Source organism: Amblyraja radiata, chromosome 9, assembly GCF_010909765.2.
Source record: "Amblyraja radiata isolate CabotCenter1 chromosome 9, sAmbRad1.1.pri, whole genome shotgun sequence".
NCBI lineage: Eukaryota > Metazoa > Chordata > Chondrichthyes > Rajiformes > Rajidae > Amblyraja > Amblyraja radiata.
Genome location: NC_045964.1, coordinates 45,603,176 through 45,621,934, shown reverse-complemented (window position 1 = coordinate 45,621,934; position 18,759 = coordinate 45,603,176). Strand labels below are relative to the sequence as shown.

At 45.3% G+C, this 18,759-nt stretch overlaps 1 protein-coding gene across 3 annotated transcripts in view; it reads right to left on the bottom strand.

Moving 5' to 3' along the window:
- ddhd1 (DDHD domain containing 1) overlaps positions 1 to 18,501 on the bottom strand; it is a 56,285-nt gene extending 37,784 nt beyond the window's left edge. The window contains exons 1-2 of one of the 3 annotated variants that reach the window (XM_033027265.1): positions 17,734 to 18,501; positions 1,116 to 1,292 (exon numbers count right to left, since the gene is read on the bottom strand). In XM_033027265.1, the coding sequence (XP_032883156.1) occupies positions 1,116 to 1,292; positions 17,734 to 18,286 (730 nt within the window). In that variant the 5' untranslated portion in view covers positions 18,287 to 18,501. The remainder of the gene's footprint in view (positions 1 to 1,115; positions 1,293 to 17,733) is intronic. The other 2 variants (XM_033027266.1, XM_033027264.1) reach the window with 2 other exon arrangements.
- Positions 18,502 to 18,759: the final 258 nt, after the last annotated feature.

Here is an 18,759-nt window from a genome sequence, read left to right as displayed (position 1 = left end):
GAAAGCTGATTATTATCTGAATGGGGTCAGATTAGGAAAAGGGGAGATGCTACGAGACCTGGGTGTGCTTGCACATCTGTCACTGAAAGTAAGCATGTAGGTACTGCAGGCAGTGAAGAAGGCTAATGGTCATATTGAATGGGGCAGCTGGCTTGAAGGGCCGAATGGCCTACTCCTATTTTTCTGTTTCCTGCACCTATTTTTCTGTTTTCCTCTGTCCACTTGAATTTCCTCTGGGTGTTCGGGTTTAATGGTTTAATGGTGAATGCGAAGATGGGATAACATAGAACTAGTGTGAAGAGATGATCGATGGTCAGTCTGGACTCAGTGGGTCGAAGGTGATTCAATCGATCAATCATACTTGGCCATTGTCAACCTTGCTAATGCCTCTGCTTCCACCTCCATTATTTGGTTGCAATTGTGGAAAGCTTCCTCGCATTTGGCCACCTACAAATCCATCTGCCCTTACGATTGCCCTACCAGTTTGTTGTTAACCCACAGCTCCATGACAGAGTCATTCCCAAATGAAGACCCGTGTCAAACAAGGCGGTGTCAATGCCCACTCTCGACAACCCTTCTTTCCACAATTTGCAGCTCACCTCCAGGCTGTTGCAGGATTGAAGTTAACTTCAGAACTAATGAGAAGCGATCTTTGGGATATGGGAGGAAACCGGAGCACCTGGAAAAAACCCCATGCTTTCAAAGGGAGAACGTGCAAATTCCACATGATCAGCACCCGAGAACAGGATTGCACTGAGTCGCCGGCTCCGTCCGGCTCTACCAGTTGTGCCGCCATGCTGTGCAATGCATTCAAGGGTCTGTTAAGCTGCAGCAAGTAAGAATGTAATTATTCCAACATTCTTGACTCTTGATTGGATTGTAATTAGCAACAATTCAACAATTTTTACTCTGCAAAGATTTTAATAATAGTTTACAGAAAATCTAACCTCACAACAAAGGTATGGTCAGCAGCTCAGAAACTGTAAATTATAAATATTATTAAACACACGATGAATTTGTACATTCAAACTTGAAGCATAAATAAAAATGTATAATCTCTATTTCATTGAGAGTGGATTGTGAAACTGGAAATAGGATTATAGGCTTTGCCTTACCGTCTTTACTGTCCATTGGTTTAGCTACATCCAGCTCAAATGCATCCTGGATCTGTTGACCCCGAAAACGTTTCAGGTGTTCAGCTTCTATCAGATCGCTGTATTCCTCTTCTAAAGGCTGCCACGTACCATCAATAAACCATTGGCCTCGCATGACATAAATCTTATCAGCTTCAGCTAAAATCAAACATCACAAAAATAGTAAATTGCAAGATGCAAAATCATGCCTGCTACAAAAGTCACGGAACATTTTTTAATAATTGTACCAGAACAGGATGCAAAATGCCACAGCAAGATTCTTGACTGTAGCTACTTGATCTCTGAGCAATGCAGCACGGAAACAGAACTCGTCCATGTCCAACACCTCAAGCCGTCTGAGCTAGGTCCGTTTGCTCGCATTTGGCCCATATCTCTCTAAGCCTTTTCTATCCATGTACCTACCTGTCCAAGTGGCTTTTAAATTCTGTTATAGTACCTGCCTTAACTACCTCCTCTGGCAGCTCGTTCCATATAACCCACCACCCTCGGTGAAAAAGTTTCCTATTAAATTTTACCTCGCTCAACTTAAAACCAAGTCCTCGGGGTTTTGATTCCCCTACCCTGGATGAGATTGTGCATTCATTCTATCTACTCCCCTCATGATTTTATACACTTTTATAAGATTACCCCTCCGTCTCCTGAGCCCCAAGGAATAAAGTCCGTCCAAGTTATATAAAGAACAGCAAATGTTGAAGTTCAGCTTATATCTAAAACAACATTTGTAACATTACATTTACAAAATGTTAAGAGTGTGGTCCTGACCTCATCTACCTCATAGAAACATAGAAAATAGGTGCAGGAGGAGGCCATTCGGCCTTTCGAACCATTGTGATCATGGCTGATCGTCCCCAATCAATAACTCATGCCTGCCTTCTCCTCATATCCCTTGATTCCACCAGCCCCTAGAGCTCTACCTAACTCTCTCTTAAATCCATCCAGTGATTTGACCTCCACTGCCCTATGTGGCAGGGAATTCCACAAATTCACAACTCTCTGAGTGAAAAAGTTTTTTTCTCACCTCAGTCTTAAATGGTCTCCCCTTTATTCTAAGACTGTGGCCCCTGGTTCTGGACTCGCCCAACATTGGGAACATTTTTCCTGCATCTAGCTTGTCCAGTCCTTTTATAATTTTATATGTTACACTATACTATAACCTCAATGGAGATCTTTAAACTATTAGACTTCATCTTGCACCAAATGTTTTACCAATTATCTGTACACAGTGGACGGCTCGATTGTAATCTTGTAGTCTTTTATTTTACTGGATAGCACGCAACAAAAAGCTCTTCACTGTACCTCAGTACACATGACAATAAACTGAACTAAAACAAATCGCAAAATATGCCAATAACGTTGAAAAAGTACTCATTTCTACATCACAGTGGCTACAAATGTGTTCCTGTCCTTCGTATTTTAACAAAATATCTCCAAATTAGCATCTTCTTTTTGAATATCTAACAATTTACAGAGCGGTCAGAATTTTTCCTCAGAACATCTTGAAAAGGATTACTGGTGAAATTAATTCAATTTCCAAATTAAAATAACATAAATGGAACTTAGTTATGTTAAATTGTGTACTTCTATTGAGAAATATCTTGCTAAATCGGTGAAGCTTTCATTTCAGTTTGGAGTTAAAGAAAATGAGGTACTAGTACCAATTATATATTTGCTCCCAAATATATCTGCCAAAATGATTTGGTGTTAAATTGCCACATCAACATGGTGGATCCGAACTTAACTTGCTATTGAAAGGTTAAACTTTGTATTTAAGTTTATACCACTTTAACAATAAACACTGATTACTGGCAATCTAACTCCACCACTGAAAACTAACTTTTAGATGTGCAGACACACTTTAACCATTGTTGGATTTTTTAAATGTCATTTCTGTGTTGCATTTCTATAAATTCCTTTTAGTTTCTCCAAATCTAATCATTCCTTTTGGCACTTAATTTGCCTTTGAATAGCCTCTTACATACAGTAATCGCCCACTTACATAATTCTCAGCCCTCACATTTATCTTTCTTTTATAAATCAAATGTTGGCACCAGAACTTGTGACAATAGAAGAATAATTACTGTAATCCTTATACATACCCCACACCCGAAAGGTTCATCAACACACTTGACAAAGACGTTTGCTACAGTTTTCCTTATAAGTTTTAAAAGCAGAAATCCATGATGAGCCAGCTAATTGGATTTAAAAAAAAAGACCAACTGCTGGAGTAACTCTGGTCAAGCAGCATCTCTGGAGAATATGGATAGGTGATGTTTCAGGTCAGGATCCTTCTTCAAATGGAGGTGGGGACAATGCTGGTTGAGAAGAGGGGCAGGACAAAGCATGGCAAATGATAGGTGGATACAGTCAAGGGGGGTGGGGGTGATTGCTGGAGGAGAAATTACGGGACTTAAACATCTCAAGCCACTCTACATCATGGCTGCCGGCCAAAAAGGGCCGCCGCTCCGGCACCTTTGCCAGGTTCAGGAGACGCCCTTACCGGCCACCGCTCCCAGCCCTTCTGCTGTCAAACGTCAGATCCCTCCGGCACAAAATGGATGTACTCCAAGTTATGATACAAACTAACAAAGACTACAGTGACTGCTCTGCCATCTGCCTGACAGAGACCTGGCTGGATCAATCAGTACCTGACCAAGCGGTAACACTTCCAGGTTTCACATTACATCGTGCCGATAGATCATCCAAACTATCGCACAAGGCAAAAGTCAGTGGCGTTTGCATAATGATCAATGAACGCTGGTGTACAAATTCTACAGAACTCACCCATGTATGCTCCCCGCACCTGGAATACCTCACTGTCAAATGTAGACCGTCATTCCTCCCACGGGAGTTCGCATCAGTAATTATGATCTGTGTTTACATTCCACCTGAGGCTAACGCTAACACCACCATAGCCGAGTTAACCAACTACGTCTCCTCAGTGGTAAATTCACACCCGGACACAGCAGTCATCGTCCTTGGGGACTTTAACCAGACCAATTTGTCATCTGAGCTCCCCGGCTACCATCAGCAGGTAACTTGCCCCAGCAGAGGGACCAACACGCTGGACCACTGCTACACTACCATCAAAGAGGCTTACCGTGCATTCTCGAGGGCTCCGCTGGGCAGGTCCGACCACGCAATGCTGCTGCTAATTCCACAATACAGGCAAAAAGTTAAATCCTCCAAGACACCAACAAAACTTGTCCGGTGCTGGTCCCCTGAAGCCATCGAAAAACTCCGGGGCTGTTTCGCGTGCACAGACTGGAATGTTTTCCATGCTGCAGGTGACCTCCACGACGTCACCGTTGCAGTGACGTCATACGTCAACTACTGCGTGGACCTGTGCATACCACTCAAAAAAGTCAAACACTACAATAATAATAAACCGTGGTTTAACAAGGACATTAAAAAATTAAGAAAGGAGAAAAATTCAGCACATCTGGCAGGAAACAAAGAACAATATATGGCTGCCAAATACAAACTGAGATCTGCTATAAGAAGAGCCAAATCCAACTATGCCACTAAACTAGAAGAACAAATCACTACTAGTGACACACGTTTCATCTGGAAAAAACTCCAAAACATGACGAACTACAAAAAGAAACCCACCCCCACACCTGACAGCAACAATCAGCTTCCTGATACACTCAACTTTTTCTATGGGAGGTTTGAGCAGGCACCGGCTCCACCACCATCTCCCCCCGACCCCCTCCCTCCCCCCCCTTTCACCATCTACGAGGAGGAGGTGAGGAGCACCTTCAGGGGACTTAAGAGGAATAAAGCCCCCGGCCCAGATAACATCAGCCCCTCCGTTCTCCACCACTGCGCTGCGGAACTGGCTGGGGTTTTTACCAACATCTTCAACACCTCCCTCTGTCAAAGCTCAGTACCCAATTGCTTCAAAGAATCCATTATCATCCCGGTTCCCAAGACCAAGACCATCTCCTGCCTCAATGACTACAGACCCATTGCCTTGACATCGGCAGTCATGAAATCATTTGAGCGCATCATACTCAATCACCTGAAAACTGTCACCACCCCACTCATGGACCCATATCAATTTGCATACAGAGCCAACAGGTCAGTTGAGGACACCGTCAACTTAGCAACTCATCACATTCTGAACCACCTGGAGTCCGCAAACACATATGCCCGCATCCTGTTCATGGATTTCAGCTCTGCATTCAATACAATAAACCCGGCCAAACTGTTCAATAAATTACTGGACATGAACATTGACCCATGCATCTGTCACTGGATTCACAGCTTTCTCTGGAACAGGCAACAGAGGGTGAGGATCAACAATAACACATCCTCCCCTCTGTTCCTCAGTACAGGCACACCCCAAGGCTGTGTTCTCTCACCCTGGCTATTCTCCCTTTACACAAACCAGCTCACATCCCACCACAGCTCCATCAACCTGTACAAGTACGCGGAAGACTCAACCATCATAGGATTCATCACCAACAACCAAGAAACTGAATACCGTGCACAGGTCAACCAAGCAGTGACCTGGTGCACAGACCATGATCTCTTACTCAACTCATCAAAAACAAAAGAACTCATCATCGACCCAAGACGCCAGCCATCCCCCAAAACTCCTGTGCTCATTAAAGGTGAATCCATCTCCATCACTGACACATTCAAACTCCTTGGAACCCACATCAGCAACAACCTCAAATGGAGGACAAACGCAGACCACATCTATGGAAAAGCCCAGCAAAGACTTTTCCATCTCCGACAGCTCAGGAAGTTCAGAGTAAGGTCTCATCTCATGCTCCGCTTCTATACAGCCATCATCGAAAGCATCCTCACTTCATCCATCACAGTCTGGTTTGGCAGTCTCGATTCACTCTCCCGGAATAAATTACAGCGCATCATCAATAGAGCATCCAAAATTATTGGCTTACCCCTACCATCCCTTGAATCACTTTACCACAAACGGACACTACACAGAGCCCGCAAGATCATTTCTGATCCCACTCACCCTGCACACTATGCCTTTCAGCTACTGCCCTCTGGGAGGCGTTACAGGACAATTGCCTCCAAAACAAACCGCTTCAAAAACAGTTTCATTCCCACTGCAATTAACATTTTAAACTCTGTACGGTGAGGAATAAGAATAAGCATGGCCCTTATGTATCATGTAATGTGTCTATCTGTATGTATATCTATGTTATATGTTTAATGTTTGATGAAATGTTGGAACCTGTACCGAGCTGTACTGATAACAAATTCCACCAGCCTGGCTGTGTGGCCATTAAAATACAATACAATACAATTGGCAAATGGTCGGACCAAGGCTAGAGACGAAAAGACAAGGGGGGGGGGGGGGAAGGAGGGGGGGGGGGGGGGGGGGGGGAAAACGGCTGTGAGTTCGATATTCAGGAAGGATAGACTGAAATGAAGAGGAGGTGGGTTGGCACTGCCGGTTAAAGAGGACATCAATGCAATAGCAAGGAGAGACATTAGCTTGGATGCTGCAGAATCAGTATGGGTAAAACTGTGAAATAGCTAAGGGCAGAAAACACTTGTTGGAGTTGTATACAGACCTCCAAACAGCAGTAGGGAGGTTGGGGATAGCATCAAGCAGAAAATTAGGGATGCGTGCAGCAAAGGTACAGCAGTTATCATGGGTGACTTTAATCTACATTTAGATTAGGCCAACCAAAATGGTAGCAGCGCTGAGGTGGATTTCCTGGAATGTATACGGGATGGTTTTAATCTTAAGAAGAACCGACTAGAGGGCAGGCCATCCTAGACTAGATATTGTGTAATGAGGAAGGATTAGTTAGTGATCTAGTTGTGCAGAGCCCCTTGGGCAACAGTGACCATAATATGGTGGAATTCTGCATTAGGATGGAGAGTGACACGGTTAATTTGGAGACTAGGGTCGTGAACTTGAAGAAAGGAGGCTTTGATGGTATGAGATGGGAATTGGCTAGGATAGACTGGCAAATTATACTTAAAGGGTTGACGATGGAAATGCAATGGCAAAGGTTTAAAGACCGCATGGATGAACTCCAAAAATTGTTCATCCGTCTGGCGAGAAAATAAAACGGGGAAAGCGGCTCAACCATGGCTAATGAGGGAAATCAAGTATAGAGGCATAAGAATTGGCCAAAGGAAGCAGCAAACCAGAGGACTGGGAGAAATTTAGAACTCAGAGGAGGACAAAGGGGCTAATTAAGGGGGGGGGGGGGGGAAGAGCATGAAAGAAAGCTTACGGGGAATATAAAAACTGACTCTAAAAGCTTCTATGTTTCCCTCTGACCACTTGAGTTTCCTCTGTGTGCTCTGGATCAACCTTTCACATTTATTCTATGTTAACCATTCGCTACACACTAGGGGCAATTTAGTTTGATTTAGAGAATCAGCGTAGAAGCAGGCCCTTCGCGCCAACCTATACACCGGTTCTACCCTACACCTTAGGGACAATTTACAAAAGCCAATTAACCTATAAACCTGCACATCTTTAGAATGTGGGAGAAAACCTACATGATCATTGAGAGACCACGCAAAGTCCATACAGACAGCACCAGTAGTCAGGATCGAACACAGGTCTCAGGCGCTGTAAGGCAGCAACTCTACCTCTGCCTAACTGTGCCGCCCAATTTACAGAGACCAATTAACCTATAAACTCGCACGGCTTTGGGATGTGGGAGGAAATAGGAGTACCCGGAGGAAACCCATGTGATCATAGCAGGCACGTGCCGTGAGTAATTACTCAGGGTAGGCAGTCAATCGGCTTTTTAAAAAAATTAAACCGCGCATGCGCAGATTGTTCACTCCGTAAAAATAAAAATAAAAACAGTAACAATTCAATTTGCCCATGGCTTCCTAGTCTCCTTTATTTTTAATTACTGAATGGGTGGGGGGTGAAGGGTGATGGCAGGTGTAGAGATGATGGGAAAAACGGGAGTACAGGGAAAAGTTGAATCAGTTATCATCTTATTGAACGACAACACTTGTTCAAGGGACCAATTGGGGGGAGAGTTCCTTTCACAGCATGTGGAGAGTCTGTGCCAGGGGTAAAGTTGCGGGGAGGGCAGGAGCGTTGAGAAGGAGGGGGTCAGGGATAATGCCAGTACCTCACTCGCTCACCGCTGCTCTCCGGGCGCGAAGCCACCTCACTGTAGCCGGGGATAGAAGCAGCTCGGGGAGCTGCGAGCGGCCGCCGGGACCCGACAGCAGAACTGGCCGCCACTTCAGCGCCCGCTAACCTCTGGCAGTGATCTCCGTCTGAACACCTCTCATCTGCCGCTCGCTCATGTCAGCCGCTTCCTGCAAATCCTTAAATTCCCACAGCCGAGTAACCTCAATCGCGCTGTTGTTTTTTTTAAATTTGCGGGACATGAGTGAGGCCAGCGAGCGGCAGGAGGGAGGTTTTTAGACGGAGAGCTGCCAGAGGTGAGCGGGGGCCGGCAGAAGGTGCTGAGGTGGCGGCCGGTTCAGCTGTCCGGCCCGGCGGCCGCTCGCAGCCACCTGAGCTGCTTCCCCCCCCCACCCCGCCTCAATACGGTGGCTTCGTGCAAGGAGCGTCGCAAGTGGCATTATCCCGATCCCCTCCTTCACAACATTCGTGCCCTCCCCGCAACTTTACCCCGGGCCAGACTCCCCAAACGCTGTGAAAGGAGCTCTCCCCCCACCCCCACACCCCGGGAAATACGGTATTTAAAAACATCACCAAGAAATGTACTTACCACATCATTGGTACACAAACTCCATTCTTCTCTCTCTGTTTCCTAAGATACACTTAAAATAATGCCAATCCATATTTGAAAACCCCGCCAAGAAACTAGCGCTGTGCATGCCCAGTCGGCTGCTGTGCATGCGCAGTACTACAAAGGCAGAATTTCTGCTGCCTTCAGCCCCGCTTGAAATTGACGGCTTGAAGCAGCGCTTTATTTGCTTGATTGGTTTCTTATTTTGATTGCTTATTGCATGCCTATTATTTTTACTCATGTTTTATGTCTTTTGATTTATTGTTGTATTTCATATGTGATTTATGCGCCTTATGTGAGCTGTTATGTTATGTTCTGTTATGTTGTCTGTTTATGATGTCTTGTTTTTTCTTCTGTACAGCACTTTGGTCAACATTGGTTGTCTTAAAGTGCTTAACAAATAAAGTTGGATTGGATTGGATTGGAGCGCTGACGGCACGTGGGCTGCACAGACCTTCAAGGGTTACAGGCGCTGCGGATGAAAGGCACGGAGAATTATGCCTACCTAAGAGATCGATCTCTTAGATAGGCATAATTCTCCCATGCCTTTACTATTTATATTTAGTTATTACCATTTTATAATTTTAGTCAGTGTAGGCAGTGCCTACCTTGCCTACCCTGACGGCACGGAGAATGTGGAAACTCCACATGGACAGGACATCCACCACCATTTTCATACTAGTAAATGGTAGCAGATGAACAGAGAGACCTACGAGTCTGAGGAGTTGTGTTAAATCCTGCTATGGAAAGATTGAGGCAGCCAATGTCACTAATTCTATTAAATGTCTAACCTAAAGATTTGAGCTTGCATGTGCAAAAAGCCTACTAACACAAATAGCAGAACCACTACCCTTGTACAACTTGCAGACATGCAGAATGACTAACCGCAGAGAACTGATTTTAGCAAAGAATGGAAAACAAACAACTTCATAATTGGAAGTGATCAACTTTAAGCAACTTTGCTGATAACCAACTTTAAACAAAGGGTGAAAAACAACCCCATATTTGACGAAGAACCGATGACATCATGCTAATGGATGACTGATGTAAAGGAATATAATTGGATAAGAAGGGGGAAGGAAAGCTTTGTTTAAAAAGGTATATAAGGTAATGCCCGAAGAAGAGGAGTAGCGACTCTTTGCAGGGTTACCTGGCCTGCAGCCGGGTGAACTGATGTAAAGACTCGGCTCAATAAAAACGTACGTTTTTGGTAACTCAGTGGTCTGGTCGATTATTGTCGCAAGAACCGATGAAAAAAAAGGCTTGAATCCTCAAGTCCAAGTCCATCGCTCCACAGAAACGGCAGCATAGGTGGACAGGGAGGCAAAGGTGTCATATGGCATGCTTATCTTCATAGGTCTGGCCATAACACCCAAGAGCTGGGAGGTTATGTCGCAACTTTATAAAAACTTTACAGATTCGGCAGCACTTTGTTTTATGTGCAGTTCTGTTTGCCGCACTACAGGAAGCATATGATTGGCGGGGGTGGGAAAATGCCGATAACAGTCACCAGGATGTTGCTTGCATTGGAGAAATTGGATAGGATAGACTAGGCTAGTTGGGGTGAAAAAGCCTAAGGGATGACCTGATAGAAGCATGGAAAATTGAGAGAGGTATAGATAGGGTAGATGAATTTAAGGTGAAAGGTGAGAAATTTAAAAGGGAATGAGGGTAAGTTTTGTTTTAAACAAAACAACGGTTTATATTTAGATCATGTTGCCAAAGGAGGAGAAGGAAGCAGATGCAATTAAGTTTAAGTAACATTTGACAGACCCTAAAATAGATAGATGCAAAGAATTGAACGATATATTCCCAATATGGACAAAGGTGGTTAATGTAAATGGGCAAAATGGTCAAGCAAAGAGCCCATTTCAGTGCTGTACAACTCTATGGACTCTAAATCCTGTAATGTTAAAGACAAGAGACAGTTAAACCATATGCTACAAATTCACAATGTCACAGGCTGGAGTGGGGATTACTTTGCAATTAAACCCCACCATAGAAGGGTTAAAACATCTTTCTTATTTTCACATCTTCCACCAAACTCGTGTTATGTGGGAAAAAAAAGATTGTCACTGCAGAATTACGCAATGCAATGCAATTTCACAATGACTCACTGTTAGGAATTTTTCAATTGACACCAATATTGGAACATTCACTTGGCAGCACAGCGAAAAGAATGAAATAGTTTTAAGGACGTTGCAAGACTGTTATAAAAATTGCGATGGCCATTCTGAAAATCTCAGTAAGATTTACAAACAGCATTAGTTACATAATTTTTAATAACATGGGCTACTGCTAGATTCTTAACAGTTACTGTGTCAGAGGTATTAGTACGGCATAAATTAATTCATTAATAAGTCAAAGAATCTGATATCATGGAGTCATAGTGTGGAAACAGGCCCTTCAGCATAAATTGCCCACACCAACCAACATGTCCCATCTACACTAGTCCCACGTGCCTGACTTTGGCCCATATCCCTCTAAATCTGTCCTATCCAAATACCTTTCTAAAAGCTTCTTAAACATTGCGAAAGCCCCTGCCTCAACTGCTCATTGCATACATCCACCACCCTTTGTGTGAAAACTATCCTTTACCATCGACTCCATCTACACTTCATGCTGCCTTGGAAAGCAGCCAGCAGAGTGAAGGACTTTTCTCACTCCGGTCACTCCCTCTTCCCTCTTCTCCCATCAGGCAGAAGATACAAAAGCATGAACCACCAGATTAAGGAAAAGTTTCTTCCATCTGTTATCAGACCACTGAACGATCTTCCCATAAACTAGGGTGTATCCCAATCCTCCAACCCACATTGTGGACCTTGCACTTTTCCCTCTATAACTGTAACGCTACAATGCTGTAACATTACATTCTGCACTCTGGTATTTTTCTCTTTGCACTTCCTGTTGTATTTGTATATAGCTTGATTATACTGGTGTGTAGTATGATTTGATTGGCTAGCATGCAAACAAAGCTTTTCACTGTATCTTGGTATTCGTGACGATACTAAATCAATCACTAAAAATGTGATGGTGACAGATGATCAGGACACTTGATTACATTTAGTAATGGGGTGATAATTTTAATACAAGGGGCATTGAACACTAATTTATCCAGCGTGCCCAATGACTCACTATCAACATCTGACTGTTGAAAGTAGTTTGGAGCAAGTGGTTTTGTTTAACTAACTGTAAACCGGGAGACAGCAATTTTATCAGCCACATGCTTCAATTATTTATGTTACTGTGGCCATTTCATCTGGCCAATGTAATCACTGAACCATGATCTCATGGTGCATTGTCGTCCACCTGTTGACTAATTTTAACAAACTTTATACAGAACAATTGACATTGCAAATCCCAATTGGATACAGACAGCTGTTGTGTGTCAGATAGAAATGCAGCCTATTGTATTCATTACAATGGATAGAATAACTTGTCTTGTCTTGGGCCGCAAACAGGACTTTGCCAACTATTCTCTAAAGAAAATGTAGACACAAGGGACTGCAGATGCTGGAACCTTGCATAGAACACAAAGTGCTGGAGTAACTCAGTGGATCAGGCAGCATCTCTGGAGGACATCGAGTCTGAAGAAGTGTCCTGACCCGAAACGTCACTTATCCAGGTTCACCAGAGATGCTGTTTGACCCGCTGAGTTACTCCAATACATATTCTTCTCTGAAACACTGGCCAAAGGCAAGTACATTTTTTCTTAATGACAAGACAAAGTGGATAGTTGAGTTTTACTACCTGTCAACCAACTGATATACTATTTTCAGATGAATATTGACCCAGGCTTTATTCTGATAAGAATTTTCTCAATTTCCAATTGTTTTTCTCCAGCGACCCAAGCACAAAATCTAGACTGATGTTCCTGTGCCGAACAGCACTGAAACATTCAACCAAAGCACTGGGTACAGAGGTCCTGGGGACAACATTAAAGTATGGCAGTACCTATAACAGCTCGATGATCTTCATCACCAGGTAACATAATTAAATCTAATCATAGAGTTATACAGCATGAAAACAGGCCCATCAGCCCAAGTCATCCATGCTGATCAAGATGCCCCATCTAAGCTAGTCACATTTGCCCACGTTTGTCCCTTATTCCTTTAAACCTTTCTTACCCATGTAATTGTCCAAATGTCTTTGCAATGTTGTTACTGTTCCTGCCTCAGCTTCTTCCTCTGGCAGCTCGTTCCAAATACCCACTACCCTCCGTGTAAAAAAAGTTGCCCTCGGGTTCCTATTAAATCTTTTCCCTCTCATCTTAAGCCTATGCCCTCTAGCTTTTGATTCCCTATCCTAGTAAAAAATACTCTGTGCTCCAAACCCTTGTGAATTTATACACATCAACAAGATCATCCCTCAGCCTACTAATAATAATAATAAATTTTATTGTCATTGCAACGAGATTTGGTATGCAGCTTCCATCCAATGTCATAACTTAAATAACTAATAAAATTTAGATTTAGATACCCCGAGAACATGGATTGGAAAAAGAACATTAAAACAGTAAAACAGTCAAAACAGACTAAAGTGCAGATATGTCTGTGCGACGTGACCATCCGAGGGAGACAGTCCATGGGGGTGGGGGGCACTCAGCAGGGCCGAGGAATAGGAATACACTCCAAGGAATAAAATCCTATCCTGCCTAACCTCTCCCTATAGCTCAGGCCCTCAACATCCTCATAAATCTTCTCAGCACTCTTCCCAGCTTAATGACATTTTTCCTTTAGCAGGGTGACCAAAACTGAACACAGTACTCCAAATGCAGCTTCACCAACATCGTACAACTGTAAGTGGAACGTTCCAATTTCCATATGTAGGAAAAAACTGCAGATGCTGGTTTAAATCGGATAGACACTAAATGCTGGAGTAACTCAGTGGGACAGGCAGCATCTCCGGAGAGAAGGAATGGGTGACGTTTCGGGTCGAGACCCTTCTTCAGACTGATGTCAAGGAATTGGGAGGTACAGAGATAAAATGTAGTTGGAGACAATAAGACTGGTCGGAGAACTGGGAAGGGGGAGGGGATAGAAGGAGAGACGGAAAGCATGGGCTACTTGAAGTTAGAGAAGTCAATGTTCATACCGCTGCGGTGCAAGCTATCCAAGCGAAATACGAGGTGCTGTTCATCCTATTTGCGCTGGGCCTCACTCTAACAATGGAGGAGGCCCAGGATGAAAGGTCAGTGTGGTTCCAACTTCCATACTAATTTCCCTGACTGATAATGCCAGCATGCTAAAATCCTTCTTCATCACCCTGGAACTTTGTACCTGTTGACCTGTTGACCTAGATCCCACAGCTCTACAACACTCCCCATTCACTGTGAAAGTCCTGCATGGGATTGGTTACCCCAAAAAACATCCTGCATTTATATGCATTAAATTCCTTTAACCATTCCTCAGCCCAGTTGATCAAAATCCTGGTGTAATTCTTGATAACCATCTTCACTTTCTATGATACGATATTTAAATGTCATTTTTGTATGCCCAACCTTTCAATATTTCCAAATGTTTAGGTAGAGAGGGCAATGGTCATGTTATAATGTAATTTCTGTCTCATTCATTGCATCAAGCCAATCTTCATAGAATCTGTGTTCTGGCCAGCACACTAAAGCTATGCAATTTGCACCATCTTAATCGAAAATTGCTAACATCCTGTACAACTATCATGATGTTCTCTGGACTCTTTAACAACTCCCCCCACTTATGTCCCCTTACCACACCAAACACTTTCTTCACCACCTCTCTCCTATGATCTTTCACCGTCTTGCTGCTTACTCCTGCCAGAGCAATCCTTCCGGTCTCCTCCCACTGTTAACACGCTTGCAATCGGCTTCCACAGTCTTTCGAGATTAAGGCCTGTGTTTCTCAACCCAAATTTGATCCCAAGGTAATCTTGTTAATCCCCAGAGCTGTTGTCACTGCAACCTATGGAACATTTTGACCAAAATTGATTGTGGAAATCTTCCAGTTGTCCCTGTGACGGCCCCCACATCCATCCCGCCAAATTAAACTAGAGTTGGTGACATTCAGTAAATTTTCCATAAAGCTTTATGGATGCTCAAAGGATGCTGGCATTTTGGTCTCTTCACTGCCATTTATCTCCCCCGCACATCAACTGCTGATTGCTCTATCTCTGCCCCTGGGATTCTCACCGAGTCTTTTTGCAATGTTTGGTTGAGTTCCTCAGTGATTTCTTTTCCTGACTGTCGAATGACACAATTTAAAATTTTCTTCATCACGTGCGATTGTTACCTCCGTATTGTCCCAAAACAATGCGGCCGGCTGCTTGGAAATCGTATTACTGAATACTTACAATGACAAAGGAGAATGAATGGAATTAAGGAGAAACTGCTGGAGGAAATCATTGAGATTGCTGGTTGCTTCAGATTCCAGCATCTGCAGTCCCTGGCGTTTCCAAAATAAACAGGAAGTCAAAGCCAAACTCAAGCTTTTTAATAACACGTTCCAAACAATTGCATTAATGCGCAAAGTCTGATAAAACAATCCAAGAAATGTAATTGCAGTGTCATAAATAATGTCAATGGTCTTCTTAAAAGTGCATTCTCTCAAGAATAATTGACAAATTTAGTTAGACAAAGGCTGACAAATTGCTTTATGAAGTGACAAAAAAAGCTTCAAGCAGCATTTGTGGAGGCAAAGCTATAGGCCTCTATAGATGCTGCTTGACCCTCTGAGTTCTTCCAGCAGAGTTGAGATACAAGGTACTGCAGATGCAGTAATCTTGAGCAAAGTACTGGAGGAGCCTAATAGGTCAAGCACCATCTGTGGAAGGATTGGATAGATCATGCGTAAAATGGAGACACATGAGACTGCAGATGCTAGAATCTTTAGCAAAGCACAAAGAGCTGGAGGAACTCGGGCGGTGAGCATCTATGAACTGAATGGACAGACAACGGCAGGAGAATGGGAAAGATAGATCAGCCAAGATTGAATGGCAGAGTATACTCAAGTGGCCTAATTCTGCTCCTAGAACATATGAACAACATTTGGCTCAGGGCCCCTTTTCAGACTCATTTGAGTATCGAGGAGAAAATTAGAAAGGAGACGGCAGGATAAAGCCTGGCATTTCCCCCTATACTCCAATTAGTCTGAGGAAGAATCCCAATCAAAACATCGTCTGTCCATTCTCTCCACAGCTGCTGCCTGACCCACGGAATTCCTCCAACTCAGTGTTTAATCTTGTTCATCCCTTGCGCAGTTGTCGCTGCAACCTACATTGGGCTTTGATAGAGACATGTGGCTGACAGCCTCCCTGTGACAAGTGAGGAGTGACACGTACAGTGCCAGTACATGGAATAACACTCCACCTCTATCTCTGGATATCTGGTTGACAATGTCCCTGAGACAGGAGGGACACGTAGTTAGACTTACCGTCCCTGTAACAGGAGTGACAATCTCCCTGTGACACTTATGGTGCCAGTACACAGGATAACACTGGAAAATGTTGCTGTAACAGGAGGGACACATACACTACATTTATACTTAATGTAACAGGAGTGACAATCTCCCTGTGACAAATGAAAAGGGATACTTATGATGGCAGACACAGGAAAACATTGGACATGTGGATGACAATCTCCCTGTGACACAAGGGACACTTACTCTACATTCACACTGTAAGTTAACTTACAGTAACTGTAACTTACAGTTACATGGAGTACATAAGAGGAATAGATCGGGTAGATGCACTCTTGCCCAGAGAAGGTGAATCGAGGACCAGAGGACAGAGGCTGAAGACGAGAGGGCAAGGATTTACCATAATAGGAACCAGAGGGCAACTTTTTCACAGAGGGAGTGGTGGGTGTATGGAACAAGCTGCCAGAGGAGATAGTTGAGACTGGGACTATCCCAACGTTTAAGAAGCAGTTGGACAGGTACATGGATAGGACAGATTTGGAGGGATATGGACCAAACACAGGTAGGTGGGACAAGTGTAGCTGGGTCATGTTGGCCGGTGTGGGCAAGTTGGGCCAAAGGGCCTGTTTCCACACTGTATCATTCTATGACCCTACTCTCCCTGTAAACAGGAATTATAATCACCCTGCAACACTTATGGTGCAAATACACAAGATAACACTGGTCATGTGGGTGACAATCTCCCTGTAACAGGAGGGACACCTACACCGGCACCACATTTACACTTACTGTAATAGGAGACAATCTCTCTGCAACAGGAGGGTCACTTGCAGGGGATAACGCTTCTCTACCACTGGAGCTGTAAGACAACCTCCCTGTGGCAGAAGGGACACTTACATTTACACTTACTCTCCTGTGACAGTTACAGCGGTAGTACATGGGGTAACACTGTACAGTACATGCGAGACCCGAAACGTCACCTATTCCTTTTCCCTAGAGATGCTGCCTGACCCGCTGAGTTACTCCAGCTTTTTGTGTCTATCTTATGTGAGTGACAATCTCCCTATGACAAGTACTTAGGGTGCCAGGTACAAGATAACACAGGACATGTGGGTGACAATTTCCCTGCAACAGGGAATACTTGCACTACATTTGAGACACTTACATCTCCAGTACATGAGGTAACGCTGTCATGCCAGTGACAATCTCCCCATGACAAGTACAAGATGCAAGTTACAATATAACACAGGGCATGTGCGTGACAATTTGCCTGTAACAGGTACAGGTCTCCCTGTGACATTTATGGTGCCAGCACACGGGGTATCACAGGACATGTGTATGGCAATCTCCCTGCAACAGGGGACACTTAAAACACTACATTCACACTTATTATCCCTGTGACACTTACGGTGCCAACACACGGGGTAACAGTGAACATGTGGGTGACAATCTCGCTGCAACACTTACGGTGCCAGTACACGGGGTAACACTGCTTCGCCATCACGTTGACCTCGTACAGCCCCCCTCGGACACAGACGGATTCGGGGGCCGGGCGGGCCGAGCCGTCCTTGGCCTCCCTCGTCCCCTGTTGTTCCCGGTACATGAGCTCGATGCGCAGCGAGTCGTAGCCGATGAAGGGTTTCCAGCCCTTGCGGTCCTCCCGGTAGAACCAGCGCACCTCCTCGGAGCCCAGCTCGGCCACCACGTCGTAGCGGTGGCGGATGCTGGAGCCGGAGGTGGAGACGGGTCGTCCGCGCCGGCCCACCGAGAGGTCGCTCTCGCTGAACTCGGGCGCCTCCTGCTCGTCGTCGGCCCGCATGTACAGCGACGAGTCCGACTCGGCCGTGAACAGGTCGAAGTTGCTGCCGCTCATGGAGTTGTACATCTCCAGGCCGAAGCGGCCCGAGCGCCGGCGGTTATGTCCCGGCGAGCGGGGCGTCGAGAGGGGCGACGAGCGGGGCGGGGAGAGGGGCGGGGAGTCCGGCAGGTCGCCGAACTGAGACCCGGACGGCAGCTCCATCCCAGCTTCCCTGCTCCTAGCCCGCCTGGTGGCCGCTCATGTAGACTCAGGCCCGGGCCGTGGTGAGCGGGACGGAGGGAGGGAGGGGAAATGGGCGGAGCGGGAGGTGGGGAGACGCCGCCTCTCTCTCTCTCTCTCTGTCCGCGGGCCTGCGACGGAAAGGCCGCCTCCTCCTTCTCCCTCGCCCGGCACCGCTCAGGGAGCCCGGCCCCGCGTCACAAGGCGCCGCACGTCAGCGCCTGGAGACCGTAAACAGCCCGGGCCCCCGGGCCCTGACCCCCACACCCCGGGCCCTGACCCCCACACCCCGGGCCCTGACCCCCACACACCGGGCCCTGACCCCCACACCCTCACACCCCTGACCCCCATACCTTCACACCCCTGACCCCCATACCCCGGGCCCTGACCCCCACACCCCGGGCCCTGACCCCCACACCCCGGGCCCTGACCCCCACACCCTCACACCCCTGGCC